The sequence below is a fragment of the Balaenoptera acutorostrata genome, chromosome 18 (genome assembly GCF_949987535.1).
Source record: "Balaenoptera acutorostrata chromosome 18, mBalAcu1.1, whole genome shotgun sequence".
Classification (NCBI taxonomy): Eukaryota; Metazoa; Chordata; class Mammalia; order Artiodactyla; family Balaenopteridae; genus Balaenoptera; species Balaenoptera acutorostrata.
In genome coordinates, this window is record NC_080081.1 from 13,401,510 (window position 1) to 13,419,863 (window position 18,354).

Below are 18,354 nucleotides of genomic sequence, written 5' to 3' on the forward strand. Positions count from 1 at the left end.
AGTTCAAAGACGACAGCCAACAGCCAAGAGAGAGTTGGCGTTAAACCTCATCTAAAGGCTGAAAAAGCCCTCTCTTCCTCTCTCTTTAAACAGCAGTATTTCCATTAAAGAGGCAGTATGAACAGATCAGTTTCAGCAGAACATCCAAGCCATGATTTGGCTTTTCATGTGTGCCCTGGTGGGTTCCAGTTGCCCAAACTATAACCTATGCTGCTGCTGCAAAAAAAAGATCCCAAGGACTCCTTCCTTTTCGGTGCTTCTCCCCTTGACCTTCTAAAGTGGTCTATTACTGGATGCATTCCTACCCTACTTCATATCACAGATCGAAAAACGTCAGGAGAAAAAGAACAAGACGGATCATCTCCAGCTGGATAAAGGTGAAGACAAAGCGGAAGCAGGGGTCCCAAGCAGGCCGCCTACAGCCAGCCAGCCGTCCTCGGCAGGGTCCCACATTCTCCAAGGCCGGGCAGGGCGCCCCCTCCCGCGGAGAGGAGGGGAGGGCAGGGGGTCACCATCTCACCACCTGGCTGGTGTAGTCCTCCGTGACTGCCCGCTCCGGGCTCCCGTCCTGTCTGTGGCCGGGACGGTGGCCCCGCTGCTCCCGCTGCAGCCGCCGCTTCTCGCGCCTCTTTAGCCGGTCCCTCCGGCGCTCCAGCTGCTTGGTACGGTGGTAGCGCTGCTGGAAGAGATCCTTCGCGTACGCGTAGAGCTGCACGTCCAAGAAGTTGAGCTCCTCGATGCGCTGGCGGGCGCCCTCGTTGATCTCCACGTTGGAAGCCCGCGTGACGTTGAACTGCGTGAAGGGGGAGATGAACTTGAGGTTGAATGTCCTCTCAAAGAGAAACTGCGTCTTCCGCTGGAACTCCGTGAGCCCGAAGAAGGCCATGTTCTTCAGGTTGCCCTTGGCGCTCTGCAGCAGGATGGCGTTCCGCTCGCTCTCGTTCATGAAAGTCAAGTTGTAGCAGCCCACCAGGCTGAGGTCGGCCAGCATGCGCACCTGGCGGTTGCTAGCCAGGTTGTAGGTGCAATCCATGAATTCCCGTAGGCTGACCCCAGACCAGTCGTCCCCGGGGTAGCAGGTAGGCAGCTCATTGGGGGTGGGGCTCCTCCCATCGCACATGTGGAGGGAGGTTTTCCACGTGGCCCCTCTCTGGACGTGTTTCCACTCGCTCAGGTACCGGGACACCGGATCCCGCAACATGGTGATGTAATAGAAATTCCTGGAAGAGATTAGACGAAGAGCGTCAGTCCGCCGTAGCTATAACCCTGGGACCCCGCGCCTCTGCAGCGTCTGTATCAGCATTGACTCAATGGGTTTTTCTGCCAGATGGTCACGTGAGAATATCTGCCTGGATTTGCACCTGTCGGGCCATGTTCCCCTATGTGCGTGTTTCTATAATATAAACACGCATGAATTGGTTTTCAGCACTATTTGCTGGGTTTTTTCTTTCTGCTCCAGCGTGGGGAGGGGCGGGGTTGGGGGAATCGATCAGCAGTAATTCATTCAGCAATCATTCACTGTTCAGTCACTACCAGCAATAACAATACCTTACATTAAGAGAACACGCCATGTTTATTGAACGTTATCACCCATCTGATATTTTATTTGATCCTTAAAAGGAACTTTCGTAGTAGACACAGGGGGACTATTTGATAGGGAAACAGTGCAAGGGGGTTAGAATGATTTACCCAAAGTCATGTGACTAGAAAGAGCAAAGCTGGAAGCCAAGTCTCCTTAGTCTTTCCTGTTCACAGGGGTGTCCTGGGTTAAGAGGTGGGTGTGGGTAGGGGAAGGATGTGTTGTGTGTGGAGACTAATATTAACTGAGCACTTACTGTGTGCTAGAAACTGGGCTAGGTACTTTATGGATACTGGCACAGATAACCTTCAACATAACTTTGTAAAATGGGTTTTATCATGACTTTTTTAAAAAAGCTGAGAACACAGAGACTGAGAAAGGTGAAAAATACAGCCCAAGATCCTACAGCAAATTAATACTTGATGCAATAAAATTTAGGTCTATTTGATTTCAAAGCTTCTGTGCTTTCCTGGGCACCATACTGATATTTTAAAAACAAAAATGTAACTAATATTTATTGAATGTCTATTAATTGTCAGGTGTAGTGGTTATTATAATCACGGGTCTCATCTTATCTAATGGCATTTATTGGAACATTGAGAAGAGATACATTTTATAAATGGTTAGCTTCAGAATGATCAGGTAGAGATCAGGGCACCACTGGCTCAAAAGGGAAAGAGAGGTTTGAAGAGGCCAGAAGAGATTTGGAAAAGTCGACAGTTAAAGACACAGCAGTATATATGTGTTAGCATACGGTATTTGTTTTTCTCTTTCTGACTTCACTCTGTATGACAGACTCTAGGTCCATCCACCTCACTACAAATAACTCAGTTTCGTTTCTTTTTATGGCTGAGTAATATTCCATTGTATATATGTGCCACATCTTCTTTATCCATTCATCTGTTGATGGACACTTAGGTTGCTTCCATGTCCTGGCTATTGTAAATAGAGCTGCAATGAACATTGGGGTACATGACTCTTTTTGAATTATGGTTTTCTCAGGGTATATGCCCAGTAGTGGGATTGCTGGGCCATATGGTAGTTCTATTTTTAGTTTTTTTAGGAACCTCCATACTGTTCTCCGTAGTGGCTGTATCAACTTACATTCCCACCAACAGTGCAGGAAGTTTCCCTTTTCTCCACACCCTCTCCAGCATTTATTGTTTGTAGATTTTTTGATGATGGCCATTCTGACTGGTGTGAGGTGATACCTCATTATGCTAACACATATATATGGAATCTAAAAAAAAAAATGGTTCTGAAGAACCTAGGGGCAGGACAGGAATAAAGACGCAGACGTAGAGAATGGACTTGAGGACACGGGGAGGGGGAAGGGTAAGCTGGGAAGAAGTGAGAGAGTGGCATGGACATATATACACTACCAAATGTAAAATAGATAGCTAGTGGGAAGCAGCCGCATAGCACAGGGAGATCAGCTCCATGCTTTGTGAGCACCTAGAGGGGTGGGATAGGGAGGGTGGGAGGGAGACGCAAGAGGGAGGGGATAAGGGGATATATGTGTACATATAGCTGATTCACTTCGTTATACAGCAGAAACTAACACAACAATGTAAAGCAATTATACTCCAATAAAGATGTTTTTAAAAAAAAAAGACACAGCAGTAGGCATTAGAGGAAAGCAAACGTTGATTCCAAGTAAGGAAAATCTTTCTCATCATTTGAGCAGCTGCCAATGGAATGGGCTGCCCACCCCATCTTTATCACCAGGAGTGACACTCAGGGTGCCCCTGGGCAGACAAAAACGGTCCTGAAAAGTTCTGAAAAGAAAACCTGTCTTCCCCTGACAACCTAAACTGGAACTAAGAAAAAATGTATAGCTAGTAAAAGCAATGGCAAAAAAAAGGTATCTAAGGTACACTCTTTTTCATGCTGCTTTTAAAAAGGAATTGATGAACTATAATATTTAAAACAATACATTTACTGTATTGAGTTATTTTGAATGTCTAGCCAGTTTTGAAATGTGCTAAAGAAAATTCAAAATCTTAAGTAATACTTGCTTCCCTTTAAATCAAGAGGAGGAATGTACTGAAACCACCACAGAAAGGCCAGCCCAAGCCCTTGCTTTTGCCAATCACCATTTTACATTACTCTGTTGTCTTTCCCTGTGACAGAATGACAATTCCATCAGCGGAAGAAAATTTCCCAAAAGGTCAGTAGGGAAAGCAGAAAGTGACTGACATATTTCTGGGTTCCACAAGGAGATGTTGACAATAAAGTTTTTCTCAGAGTGGATATTACCATGGTTGAATATTATATGACATGACATTATTAATCCTGCTTTGGTCCTATGTTGAAACTTGTTCACGTTTCAATTCTACAGGCAGAGACTGATTTTTATTTCACAAAACAATTACATAATAAATATATAAACACAGTGATGATGATGATGGCTATAATGTAACTTAGGTGGGTTAAGGATGACAAACACATCAGGACAGAATAATTTAAATCAGACAGATTTTTGAATGCTCAGATAAGATCACAAACGGGAAATCTGTAAGTTCCCTTGTTAACTGGACAAAACGGAAAACACAAAAAAGAGGATTTAAACAAAAAAGATGATGACCATCAATTGATAAGACTCAACCCCATTTATGTGTCTCAAATTTAGACACAATCCAGATTTTTCAAATAATCATAAGAGCTGGAGGATTTTAGGGCTGGGAATTACAACAGTTTGTAACATAAAGGGTTAACTGGAACTTGCTGCTGGAATCTGAGAGGCTTTGTTCTCACTTGGGAAAATTAATTGGCCATAGTGTTCCCTGTGCTTTCTTTGCGTTGGAATCCAGGTGGTCTCAAAGCTAACTGAAACTGGCATACACTTTTAAATGATCTTGGTTTCAAATTTAACTTTATTCAATGTAACACTGCATTTAACAAAGACTAGCTAAGTTGTAGAGTCCTGTTTACATGAGTAAAATAAGCCCCACATGTCTGCAAGTTCTACTAGCCAAATAGGTTCAGAGGTCCATTTGTAACGAAAACTAACTCTGACATCAAGACACAAAAATGGACTAGTGCGACATTCATATTGATGAAGTACAAAGTTGTCCCATCTCGTGGTTCTGGAACCAAGTGCCTAAGAGCATTTGGGTATTGCTTTAGTCAGACATATTCTCATGTATGTTTTATTTGTTTGTCTCAATCTTGCAAAGCAGTCAAAATAGAAAGCTAGAATAATAGTAAAAAGAAAATAGGGTTGAAGAACACCCAATTATTGAAGAAGAAAACACAATTTGATTCATTAAAAGCATTTTTTCTCATCTCTATTTTTTTCTCTACTTTCATTTGCTTCTCTACTATCAGACAGAAAACTGCAAGTCATTGATGAAATGATGTCTACCTCCAGGCCACACGCCCAACCTTCATTGTGTACAAGCTTCACTCCAGTTTCATGACTCTCTTCCCTGCTCCCAAACAACGGAAACTCATTTTCTTCTGCTCCCATAACTCCCAATTTAGTTTCTAAGGAAAATTCTTTTTTTTTAGAAAATACAAAATATTTTATTTAAAAAAAATTTTATTTTACATTGGGTTATAGTTGATTAACAGTGTTGTGTTAGTTTCAGGTATACGGCAAGGTGATCCAGTTATACATATACATGTGTCTATTCTTTTTCAAATTCTTTTCCCATTTAGGTAATTACAGAATATTGAACAGAGTTCCCTGTGCTATACAGTCCTTGTTGATTATCTGTTTTGAAAACAGCAGTGTGTACATGTCAATCCCAAACTCCCAATTTATCCCAATCTAAGGAAAGTTCTTAAAAATACTCTGAAATCTGCAACTTTCCTTTTCAAACGTTAATTGTTCAACAGCACAATGGAGGGTAAAACAGAGACCAGAGAAGAAGGACAAGCAGCTCCCAAGCAAAGGCCCTGTGGCCACATGTAGAGACTCTCATCAACACCGGTCCCTTTTAACTCAACCTCCTAAGCTGAGGCAGAGAGTCTCATCTGTTCCAACACTTGTCCTGGCCGTTAAACTTTCCCCGGATTTTGGAAACATTAATAAGCGAACTATTATTTCCTCCTTTCATCCATCCATTCACTCACCTGGTAATTCTCCAAACATTGATTGAGCCCCTGGTATTTGCCACGCACTGGGGCTAGGCAGTGGGGACCCCGAGATCACTAAGACATTGTCCTCAAGGAGATCTCAGGCACCCAGTGATTTTGGTAAAGTGGGAGAAATGCTAACCATCAAGTTAAGGGACTGTTCTGCCTGGACCTGAACGATCCCAAAGATGATAACTTTTTCTGTCTCAGGGACAGCGTGCTGCCAGCACATCTTCCATTTGCCACCTGCTTCATTGAGAGTTTGGGCGAATTCATTTACGAATGTCTGAAAAACAATTACAACTCTTCAGAATTGTTATTCTTGTGGCCTCAGGGTAATGATGGCAAAGCCCTGTGTACTCAGGGGCATTAGGGGATGGGGTATCTTGGTTAGTTCAATGATTATTTTAACTGATGATTATCATAGGGACCATCATGGCTTACGAAAGTACAAATACACGGAACACACACGTTTCAGTCTCTCGCTCTGCAGTAAGGTAATCCTATTAAAAAGTTCTAAACACAGCACAAGGGCATGACTGCCTTCCCTCAGTCTTTGCCTTTTCCTTCACTCATCTGCATCCTGCTCATCTTTCCTGGCCCAGCTCAAGCCTCATCTCCATCTCCCCTGACCTTTCTGGCCTCGAGGATTTACTGCATCACTTACTGCGCTTTTAACGTGCATATGAAAGTCTTGGTCACATCTACCCTTTAAGTTCCTCTTTGACCACTGGACCTTAGGCCTGGTGTCCCATAGCACCTCCACAAATCCTACTCACTGCAGACATTCAATAAATGATGCCGTGGAAAAGAAGTGACCTTCATACGAGATAAGAGTGTTTTAATGACTAAGGTTAACATTGCCTTTGATAAATAGGCCCTTCTTTTCTCCCCTAAAAACTAATCTGACGTTATTTTTGAATGTCCAAAATGTGTGAAAAGAATAAAAATACATATAATCTTCTAATACATCCATCATTCGATTGTGATGGCTGATATGCAGAGAGAGAGAGAGAGAGTCAATACAGACTTTGGGTAAAAAGTAGAATATTTCATACACCAGATGATTAATAGAAATGAGTTTTTTCAATGTTAAATTTAGTAGTTTTCTTCCCCTCTTATTCAAGAACCTGTATTTCACCAAGCAGTTTATTGTATAATTGCTCATTTCTTTAATTAGCAAGTCATTTAATTAACACATGCTTATTGAGGGTTTGTTGTATGTAAGGAGCTGCTCTAGGAAATGTGGAGAATAAAAAAAAATAGAATGTACTCAAGTATTGTAGGTGTAAAAGTGGTAGATTAGAAAAAGAGGCACGGATTAGCAAGTCATGGAGGTAAGCAGTAGACAAAGAATATTTAAGAGAATATTTCAGAAGGTACAGAGAGCAGAGTGGCCTAATGAGACCAGGAAGTTCATGTTGTGCATTTCACTGAATGTTTGGTCAATAAATGAATGAATGAAAAGAGGGACATAAGCTAGAACAGGAGGCTGAGGCCAAATCGTCACAGGCTCTACATGCACCTGTGAATTGCTAAAATAGGAAAAGCATTGATTTAGGAAGATTCACAGAGCAATAGAGTTTAGGATGGATAAAAGTAGGCAGAGACCAGGAGAGACATTGGACAGCCATGGCGAGAGACCAGCAGGGAAGAACCCAGAACCGTGGGTACTGATGAGAAAGAATCAGAATTGAAGAACTATCACACACCCAGCCTTCACCGTTTGCTCCTCTTCCTCACGGTCAGCTTCCTCTAAACTACCTTTTCCTCCTCCGTATTCCCTTCTTCCTTCTATCTAATCCTTCCCTTTCAATTCTGTGACGTAAAAGAGGCAGTGCTGGTATGCGCATCAGAACGGTGAAACGAGGCAGAGTAGAAGTCCCTGGAATCACTGTGCCTGTGGTGATTAAAAGATATTCGCTTCCATGAGGCTATGACATGCCTATCCAGTGAGAACATATTTGAAGGAACCTACAAGATGCCAGGTTCACAGGGAGGGTTGATAAGTATATTCCTTCCACCACCAGCTTACCTCTTGTAAAATCAAGTAACACAGTTAATATCTCCACAATCCACAGTTCGAAGCATTCCTAAAAACCAGTTCATCTAGAAACTCCTCCCATCAGCCTCCTTTGATGTCCTCGGCAGAAGGGATCCTCTCCCTCACCCCCACCTGCTGAAACATGTGCCGCTCATGCTTTTATCTTCATTCTGGGACCAGTGAATATCTTATCTCTTGAACTGGCTTTATGTCTTACTCATCCTTCAGCCTCCAGAGTATATGATACATCACCTTGTACATCATGGATGTTCAGTTGTTCAATGTTCATGGAATTAATAGATACATTTTATCAGCCACTGTTTTAGGAATTCTCATGGTGATTGTCCCCAGGAAACTTCTGTTGGTGCCTTAGCCAACAGAATTAGCCCAGGCTAATGATTTCCCTTCGCCTAGACCTTGTGAAATGTATAGGAAATAATCTCTCCTCCTTCCTCTTGCCCTGCAGACTTTGAAATGAGTTTTCTCTACATATAATCAAGTTTTGCCGAAGCTCAGCATCTCACAAAGAACACCACGAGTGACTGTAAGGTGGCCTTGGGGGCATCTGAAGGAGCTCTTTGGTCCTCACCGGGGAGTAGGCACAGACAACCAGTCTATCTTAAACACAAGCTGATGTGCGCATTTTTAAAAAGTGAAACTTAGCTCTCCCTCCACCCTGCTGTATTGTGTGCAGGAGTCATTCTCCAAATTCTCAGAATGGAATTAATTTCTTGACTCTCTTTAGAGCTGCACACTCATTATGGGCTGCCCATTCTTCATTATCTCAGTAGAGTATTATCTACACTATTCTGTATCTGATAGGGGGAATCACAGCACTTAGAGCTTGGCAATCAGACTGCCCTTTGACACAGTGATGAAAGGGCCTTTTATTCGAGCCTTGAAAACAAATTAAGGAATTTAAGAATGATGTTCTAAGCAAATGGGAAATTGGGGACGATGATTGTTAAGTGTTGTAATAAAGAACTTTCGGGGGCTGACAATGGTGTGTGTCAGAGCAATTGGTCCGAAGGATGTCTGGTATTGTGATGAGAAAATGGAAACATTCACATGTCCTTATCTTACTTCATCCAGAAACCCTACATCCCCTACCAAGCTGCCCTCACCTCCTCCCTGACAGTGACTGACTTACAAAGCAGCCAGACCCTTTTGACTAAGGCATATTTTATCTTACTTATTACCCAGAGACCTTGACACTTTTCAGTTGGTAAGATATTGGGGAGAGGAAAGCCCATTGTGCTTCCCTCAGGAGGGGAGGGGCTCTGCATCCCTTTTCTTCCCTGTGTACCTGGTAACATTCAAGGGAGAATACTTTGGTTGTAGCTGGTCTTTTTTTTTAAATCATTAATCCCCACCCCCAAACCCCAGTGAGAAATGCAACACACTGTCATTATGGAAAATATGAGCAATGCAGAACCGTAAAATAAGAAGAAGATGAAAATTACTTATAATTACTTCACTCAGCTATAACCACAGTTAAATATCTATTTCTTTCTTTTACAGATTTGAGATCATACTGTACATTATATTTTTAACATGTATTTTAAACTTAAAAATACAAGGGGAATATATTTTCCATTTTATTTAATGTTCTTCCTTAAGAGCATACTATTCCAATTATGGATGTCCCGTAATTTATGTGACCAATCTCCCAGTTTTGGACAATTTAGCTGATTCTGTTTGCAGTGGGGGCTACTATGAACAATAATCTGATGAACATCCTAAGCCATAAATATTTGTGCAGTGAATAAATTGCTAGGAACAGAATTTCTGAGTCAAGAGAATTGCCCTCATTTCACCATCACAATGCCAAAATATAGCCGACCACAGTCAGCATAGGTGAGGACAGGGCCCTTCCATGAGGCCTGACATCTTTGGGTGCCAGGAAACAAGTCTACTTGAAAGTCAAGGGAAGGCCATGAAACAGACTCCTGGCTCTCCCTCCTCCCAGCTGGACCAGGAAGATGCCCTGTTCAGATCATGATGGACATTCCAGGACAGCCAGGTGGGGTTTGTGACATGGTGGTGAGGAAACATACTTCCTAAAAGATTTGTTTATTTTACACTTAATGAGTAGCTGGAATATCAAATTAGAGGCTAAACATTTGTGGAATCAAATCCCACTCATCCACACTGCAGCTATATTAAAGCCGACATCTAGATCAGAAACAGGGAAGTGCCTCACCTGATTATATTCAGCGCCGGTCCTCACAGAAACAGCCTCTTGAGATGGAGCTTTTCTGCAAGTCTAGGTTTCAGCTAACTTTAATAATGGGAAGCTGCACATGTTACTAAATCAACCAAACAAAAGCAAGAAATAGAGGTTTCCGGATGATACTGGTCATTTCTCCATGAGGGTCAGTCCACCCCCCAAATTCCCCAGAGGAAGAAGTAGTATTTATCAATAAGATAACATTTTAAATCTTGTCACATTGCTTCTTAATATTGACACAAATCCTAGGTGCCTCAGACTCACAAAAATGCCATGATTTTCAGGTGGTTGTCATGTTTGCTTTCAGTTTCCCCCAAGCGGCTGCTACAAGAATAAATTTCAGGAAATGCATGTTCCAGGGACGTGTTTCTGCTGGCTTGCTGAGTACAGTTCCTCCCAGTACAGTTTCAAATGTGCCAGGGAGGGTCCTGCTCTCATGCATTATTCAGGGACTTCTGTGATTATTTGGTTCAGAGGCGTCCTGCTTTGCGTTGCCGCGCTGGGACTTGGGCACGAGGACGTTTCCAGGCGCTCTGCTCTGCAAAGCTGTGGTTTATGCAATCGGGCATCCACCTGAAGCCTGGAGCCGCCCCAGGGCGAGATAAGGCCCAATTCAATCTCACTCACAGCTCTACTCCCAGCCAGGCAAAGCAGAACACCAGATAGTACACTCAGATTGTGTTATTAGGCCATGCGTGTTCAGTCGTGCTCGCTCTTTAGCTAATTTCTCAGGCGCTGCTTTTCGGGAATGTGAGAATTACAGGGTAGACGCGAGGAGGTGTCTTCATTGCCATTGTTTTGTAGTAGCCAATTTGCACAGGAAAAGAAGTCAATCAGGGTATTCAAGGACAAGGCACATGTTTTGATATTTAGGCTTATACCTGACAGCTTTGATACAGGTTTTCCTAAAACATCACAAAACTGAAAAATAAATCTTCTGTGTCCAGATTTTGCCGTATTCTTCCATGAAAGATTCTTTTGTGTTAGGAGTTTCCTAGATTCTGCTATCAGGACTGGGCAATCATTTTAGCCTATTCAACAAAATACTTAAGAGATTCCCCACCTGATTCCATCCCTTGCCAGTTCTCAAAGAAAGAGTGCCTTGAAGGTCATCCCCCAAGCAATGATTAAAAGCAAGCTAACTTAAAATATGGCAAGTTCCATGTGAAAGAAAAATGGATATTAATAGCAATAATAATAATGGCTAACATTTATTGAGTACATACTGTGTCCAAGTACAGTTCTAAATGCTTTAGTTATTAAAACAAAAATTGAAATTTTTATTGAATTTTTAAATTCAGTGTATTTATTGAAAGAACAATTGGTACTAATAGCAATAATAATAATGGCTAACATTTACTGAGTGCATACTATGTCCAAGTACAGTTCTAAGTACTCCCACTAATCAATTTGGTCATCAAAATAACCCTTTGAGTTACATAGGCTTTTAGATGATATCTGAAATTTCACAAAGTGATGAGAGTTCCCACAGTCTCTTCCATCATCTTGTAAGTGGCAGGCTGTCTTAGAGATACTTTGCGACTTACTGCTGCAGTGGTCCAGGCTTTCGTTGAACTCAAAGCTCCAGAAGCAAAATAAGCATCTCAGGGTGAGGGATTTGTGTTTGCCTGTGGGTCGATGGGAGTGAGGCAGCACATTGCAGGGGCTGGGGAGGCAGGGGTACCTGTCCCCTCTCAGGGTCAGAGGCTCTCTTAGATACTTAGAACTTGGCAAAAGTCCTAAACACAGTTTTCCTGAGCTCCCTCACAACTACATAACAAATTCACACTTGAGGAAAGGGTGTTAGAGACAAGTGGGAATTACTGCAGTTCCACGCGTTTTTAAACACTCCCAAGTAAACTGGAAGCCAAAAGCTGTAGTCATATCAGGACAATAAAGGGTGGTTAGAAATAGCGACGCAAGGGAATTCAGATAAAGCCAAACCTCACGCAATGCCATAATTCTGTTTCTGGTTTTAAAGTAGGTCTTTTTAAACACAATGCTACAAAGACTCAGAAATGTGTCCCAGAAAGGTTACTGGATCCTGAAGTTGGCTGTTCTGATGCCTTTATTCAGGAAGAGAAGATTCAAGGAAAATGCAAGTCAAGCTCTACCATTCGAATGGAGCGTGAACACAAAACTTCAGACATGTTGGGAACAACACCTAAGGTGCTGTGGAAAGAAAATAAGTTTAAAGTTAGAAAGATCTGGGTTTCAATGTCAGGTCCATCTCACGTTTGGTGTGAGCTGGTTAGCTTGTATGACCTCTGGGAGCCTGAGTTTCCTCATCTGAATAGCCAGGGTATAAATGCTTACTTCATAGGGTTGTGGGAATTAATGACTAAACTAATGACCATAACGGGTCCAGCAGTAGCTGAGAAGCAGACCCTCAACATACGGCGCACCATCCACTTCAAGAATTTCCCTTCCTCCATGAATGTCAGAGCCTCAGAAACTACCCAATACAGTGACATTTTAAATATTAAACAAGCTGTGTTAATAATTAAAAAACACAGCTGATAGTGCCTTTCTATTTGTATAACATACTTAATGGTTTTCAAAACACTTTCCTCATCCATTATTTCACTTGATTCTCAGTACAAAATCATATCAGAGGCAGAATTTACAGATGAAGGAACTGATGCTCACAGATCTGAAAGGATGTTCCTGAGATCAAACAGCTAGTGAAGCTGAGACTTTTCTTTTTCTTCTTCAGCTACTAGACTAGTTTATTTGTTTCTCTAAAAATATCTGTTGATTATGTATTTGATGCCAAACATTATGTTAGATTCTCGGGGTATAATGGTACACAAGACACAGCCTGACCGCAAGAGCTGACTGTGGAGTCGTCTGATTTTGCCCAAATGTAGTTAAGAGTTAGAAAGAAAACATGTCATCAGCTCATTATTCTACATTTAGGGTTTCACTGGTTTGTACACGAGCTCATTTTCTCCTTGAAACCCACTGAAAAGGGGGACCCAGAAGAAATAGCCAGAAATGCCAGGATACGGATACACCTTCAGGTAGCATTTAAAGTTGTGGAGAATAATCATTCTGAAATAATAAACTCTTGTTTCTACAGAGGCAGTGCTGTGGACCTCAATCTGGAGGCACTAATATCTGGTGGTTTGTCCTTTTGTAGTGCCACAGCCATTGGTGGTCATTCGTTAGAGGACTGAAAATTGGTGACAGTCTAATACCATCCTTTCTTCTTCAGTTATCAGCTGCCATGCTTCTATGAAGACAAACTTCCCCCTATCAACTATTTGATACTCCAAGGTAGATGAATGTTTGACTCGTTCTATTTACTGGTTTTCAAAATAACAGTTTGCTTTCCTAGAATCCTCCAAAGGGGTTTTTGTTGATGTTTGTTTGTTTTTATATCATTACGAGCTCATGCATCTAAACGTATAGAATGAGTTTCAATACATTGCAGTCATTTTCCCTACTGATGTTCAAATTATCTAATTTTTGGCCAGTAGGAGCTTATTTAGATGGAACCTGGGTCCTTTTGATGCAACCCTTGTAGATTTATGCATATTCTTAAAGGATCTTGCCCAAAAGATCAAGAAAGATGGTGTTAGAGCTTGAAATTTTCTTCAGTTCCTTAAGAATAAAGTGATTTCTTGGCCAGTGTTACCTGCACACCACAGTCTTCTTTTTCACTCCTACCAAGCCACATAACTGCAGTTTGTGCTAATTACACCTGTGCATTGAAGGGGAAATAGACTAGACACCGTCTTTAACTCTCATAGGTTCTATCGAGGCCCAAACACCAGAGGTTTTCTCTTTCATTTTTCCTTTTCTTTTTCTTCTTAAGCTCACATGCATGACATTTTCCTTGGTGCTAGGAATAAAAGGCAGGGCTAGTGATTCATCTGTGACCAGATGCCAATGTCACTCCACACACTAATCTAGGAGAAACCAAATTATGCTGGAAGTAACTCGGAGCCCTAATCAGGTTCTCTCCAAAATCCACTTATTCACAATAAGAGCCCGAGTTCCTTCCAGAAGCCCAGCTCACCACATGGACACTCAATGACATCTTTCAGCTGCAGTGGGTTCTGAAGCACAGCTGTAATTCTGCCTAATTAATAATGCAATGACAGAAATTTAGAAAAATATATGCACAATAGTTTAAATCTCCCAGAAAAAAAATCAATCGGTTCTGTCTAAACTTTGCCTTGGGTGTTCCCTTCATCAATTCAAGTGTGGAGCACAGTGACCTGAAGTTGCAAATATTTTTCTTGAGGCGTGATTGAAGCATCAGAGAGGTAATAGCTTTCAGTATTCATAGAGATTTTAAAACACTCAAACAACGATACTTATTTTCCCACTTTCCTCTGCTATATGTAAATCAGAGATAATAAGCTTTAAGATGTTCAAAATAATGTAGCTTGGGGCTGTGCTAGAGATGGCATCTACCTTTGGGCAATCAATACCTGGATTAAAAATAAAGGGGAGGCATCCCTTAAGAAATGGAATAATGCAACTGCAATTCCCTTGTTTTGTGAACCTTTCCAAACATGTCCCCTCTGCATTTATTATTTCTCTTGGTGCTAAGAATCTAAGTTTAATAATCATAAAAGAGAAGTAGCCTGTCCTTTTACAATTGACACCAGCTACCATCTCTGAGTCCTCCATTGAAATGATGTGGAATATGCTGATGTTAATCTAAAATTTAAAAAATTCAAAACCCTGAAGCAAGCAAACAAATGTAACCGAGAAGAAAGGGGAAAAAATGAACAAAAACGGCAACAAAAAACCAGCTCAAAGCTTTTCATCTGTTTTCAGGTTAGGTTTATGCTAGCCACAAGGGGGCCCTCAAATCTTTCCAAGCACAAGGTAAGTGCAAGGTAAGTGCAAGAGCTGTTTTCCTAGTAATTAATTTCCACAAATCAATATTACCTATTAATGTACATTACAGAGACAAGCTATGGACTTCTGACACTTTACACTCAAGTTAAAGAGAGACTTTCTTATAAAAATTCTAGGTGCCCCACAGTGATCGTAAGTCAAAACCAAAATGAGTTGCACCTGTGATTTCCTGTGTCTGCTCTAGCATAAAAATTTCCAACACTGCAAATTTCATCAAAGGTTAAAACTGAATTTGAAGCACTGTGTATATAATGGAATACATTGACCTCCAATGGATTTTAAAGGCTATTCTGCCTCCTTCTGCCACATCACGCCCCCCCAAAACAGCCACGGAGGCTGACACACGGAAGTTAAAATGCAGTGACCCTCTCTTGGGGCAGTGGGAAGTTGCTGGAGCCATTAGCTCTGGAGGTTTTCAACTCACGCTGAGAGCTTGATGGTGTTGATGGTGTTTACAGCCTGTACCACAAAAGACACTTGGAAGAAAGAAGGGATTTTAATTTTCTGTTCAAGCTAGAAGATAGGGCAGAATAGTATAGTATATATAATAGATGGTGCTGCACACAGGCAGAATGGAAGGTTTCATCAATTAAGGACAGACTGGAAACGTAGCTTTCTCCAAAGCTCCAGCAGAAGAGAGAATACCACCTGTCACCCCCTACCACAGGGAAACTACGGGAACAGAACAGAAGCACTCCCAGAACATTCCATCAGGTTAGCTAACTATCAAAATCACCTTGTACAAACTCAGAAAGCCCCTCTGAGCTTTGACATGAAATGATTCTTTGCTGACTGCCTTTTCTCTAATGGTAAAATAATCCCAAAGAAAGGTAAGGCTTGCTAACCATTCTATTGTCATAGGGCAGGAGTGCTCCCGTGGCATTGCGGGGCTGTGGTCTTTCTTTTAGACAGCTTGCTGTCCTGGACCTCAGCACCAGGAGCAGGGCTGAGGAAGACGAGGGACACCGGCTCGGGCAGTGCAACTGTCACTCCTGATCGGAATCCCCATACATCATGCTCTCACATTCACTCGTTTCTGAAATTAAGAATTAGCATAGAGTAAACTCCTGGTTCAGAAAGGTCAGTGTTCTGCCTCTGACTCAGGCAGGCACTCAGGCGAGGTGTTCTGGAAAATGAAGTTCTCTCTTATGAAACCCTACCCTGCTTGACATGTGCCCCCAGTACAAATGGAACCCAACCTTGGTGCAAACTGTGTGGATGTGTAACTTACATTTTTAGAGCTGGTGGTTCCCCAAATTTAATTTTCCATTTGAATAGCTGTAGTCCCTCTTAATGTGCCTCAATCACTCTTTTTTGAGAATTTCAAAGGGTGCCTTCTAGGAAGCATCATGTTTCTTTCAGATCTAATCCAGACTTCCGCTTAAATTTTTCCTCTTTGATACTCTGCAAGTTACTTTTGTGCTTTCCCGCATTCATCCCATCTGCCCCATATACTTTTGCTCATTCATGTACCCTTGGAATGTTGCCCTTCTAGTGGGACAACCCTTGTTAAAGCATTCTGGCCATGACCTGGGATTTACGTTTAGTCTAGGGATTCTGTGCACAGACAAGAGCCCTCAGCTGGGTCCTGACTCAGAGTACTGCCCTGCCAGAAGGGCAGGTAGGACTGAGGCCGACCCTATGAAGGAGGGAGAATCAAGCATTGAGTAGGTAGAAACATCCAGATCCTTAACAAATCACGGGGCATTCTGGTTTTGGACAAAGCACATCTAGTCAAGTTTATATATGTATCTTTGAAATACATTTTGATCTGTGTGCTTAAAATAACTCAAAGAGAAGGAATTTCCCACCTCTAAAAGGAAGCCAAATAAATGTTATAGGCTGCATGTTTGTGTCCTCCCCAAAATTCATATGTTGAAACCCTGACTCCTGATGGATGGTATTAGGACATGGGTTCCTTGGGAGGTGATTAGGTTTAGATGAGGTCTTAAGGGTGGAGCCCCACGTTGGGATTAGTGTTTTCACAAGAAGAAAAAGAGACCAGATCTTACTCTCTCTGCCATGTGAGGAAACCAGAAGACAGCTGTCTGCAAACCAGGAAGAAGGTCCTCACCACACACAGAATCTGCTGACACCCTGACCTTGAGCTTCCCAGACTCTAGAACTATGAGAAATACATTCCTGTTGTTTAGCTACCCAGTATGTGGTATCTTGTTATAACATCTGAATCGATTATGATAGCAAAGGTGGGTGTTTTAGAGAAAATAAAGGAACCCTTTCTCCACCATCCTTCCTCTCTCATCTGGTTACAATAGTATGTGACCACCAGCTCTCTAAAGAAATTAAATGACTAAATAATCCACTGAGATGAGGGAGGTTGGGAGTGAGGTTTTGGAGGACTAGCTTTTCTCAACTAGTCTTTCTCAATTCACCAGACCAACTGCCAATCTTTACTAATCAACACAAAACCCATTATTGATCTCCCACCGAGAGGTGTTACGGGTTGAATTGTTTCCCCAAAAGATGCTGAAGTCTTAGCTCCCAGTACTTGTGAATGTGACTCATTTGGAAATTGGATCTTTGTAGAGAATCAGGTTAAGATGAGGTCATTAGGGTGGGCCCTAATCGAATATGACTGGTGTCCTTATACAGAGGGGAAATTTGGACACAGAGACAGACAATGTGAAGAGGGAGGACAATGTGAAGACACAAGAAGATGGCCATCTACAATCCAAGGCATGTCTGAGACCACCAAAAGCTAGGAGAGAGGCATGGAATAGATTCTCCCTCGAAGCCCTCAGAAGAACCAACCTTGCCTGCACCTTGTTGTGGACTTCTAGCCTCCAGAGGTGTGACAGAATAAATTTCTGTTATTTAAGTTTTGTGGTACTTTAACCACAGCAGCCCTGGAAAACTAATGCAAAGGGAGATACTTATTGGAGAAACAGATGAACATAATGGCAGAGGAATTCTCCCTAGCTACCTGCATTAATGAGACTAGTTTTTATCTATAAATATGAATGGAACATTAAGGATTATTAAACATTTGAGAAAAAATGAATAAACAGAATAACTGCCTAGAAGAAATCCACAATTTAAGAAACAAAAATATTATTACGACTATCCTGAGAAGTTACCATATCCATTAAATAAGAATAGGATAGTAGGAAACAAAACATGGAGTTCTTAGAAATTAATTTATATTCATATATATGTTGGGCCTGAAAAAAATCAGTAGTTGGAATAAACATGCCAGATATGATGGGGAGGGGGAAGATGTGGAAAATATGAGAAATTCAATTAAGACACAAGGAGATGGATTCTATAAGTCTAATGCCCATTTAGAGAAGATTCCCAATAGAGAGTAAAGAAAAACAAGAAACCACCAGGGAAAAACAATAAAAGTAAAAATAGAATATTTCCTAAGCCTGAAAATACATGACTTTTCAAATTGAAAAAGCCTGTGAAATTCAAAGAGTGTGGATAAAATTTTAGAACTTTAAAGATAAAGACCAAAAAGCTTCCAGAGAGGAGGGACCTAAAAAGAGTTAAGATGGAATAAAAAGCAAATTGCCAACA

General features: G+C 41.6%; 1 protein-coding gene across 1 annotated transcript in view; it reads right to left on the reverse strand.

Annotated features, from left to right (window-relative positions):
* Positions 1–508: 508 nt before the first annotated feature.
* HS6ST3 (heparan sulfate 6-O-sulfotransferase 3) overlaps positions 509–18,354 on the reverse strand; it is a 652,398-nt gene continuing 634,552 nt past the window's right edge. The window contains exon 2 of the mRNA XM_007196834.2: positions 509–1,220. Within this exon, the coding sequence (XP_007196896.2) occupies positions 509–1,220 (712 nt within the window). The remainder of the gene's footprint in view (positions 1,221–18,354) is intronic.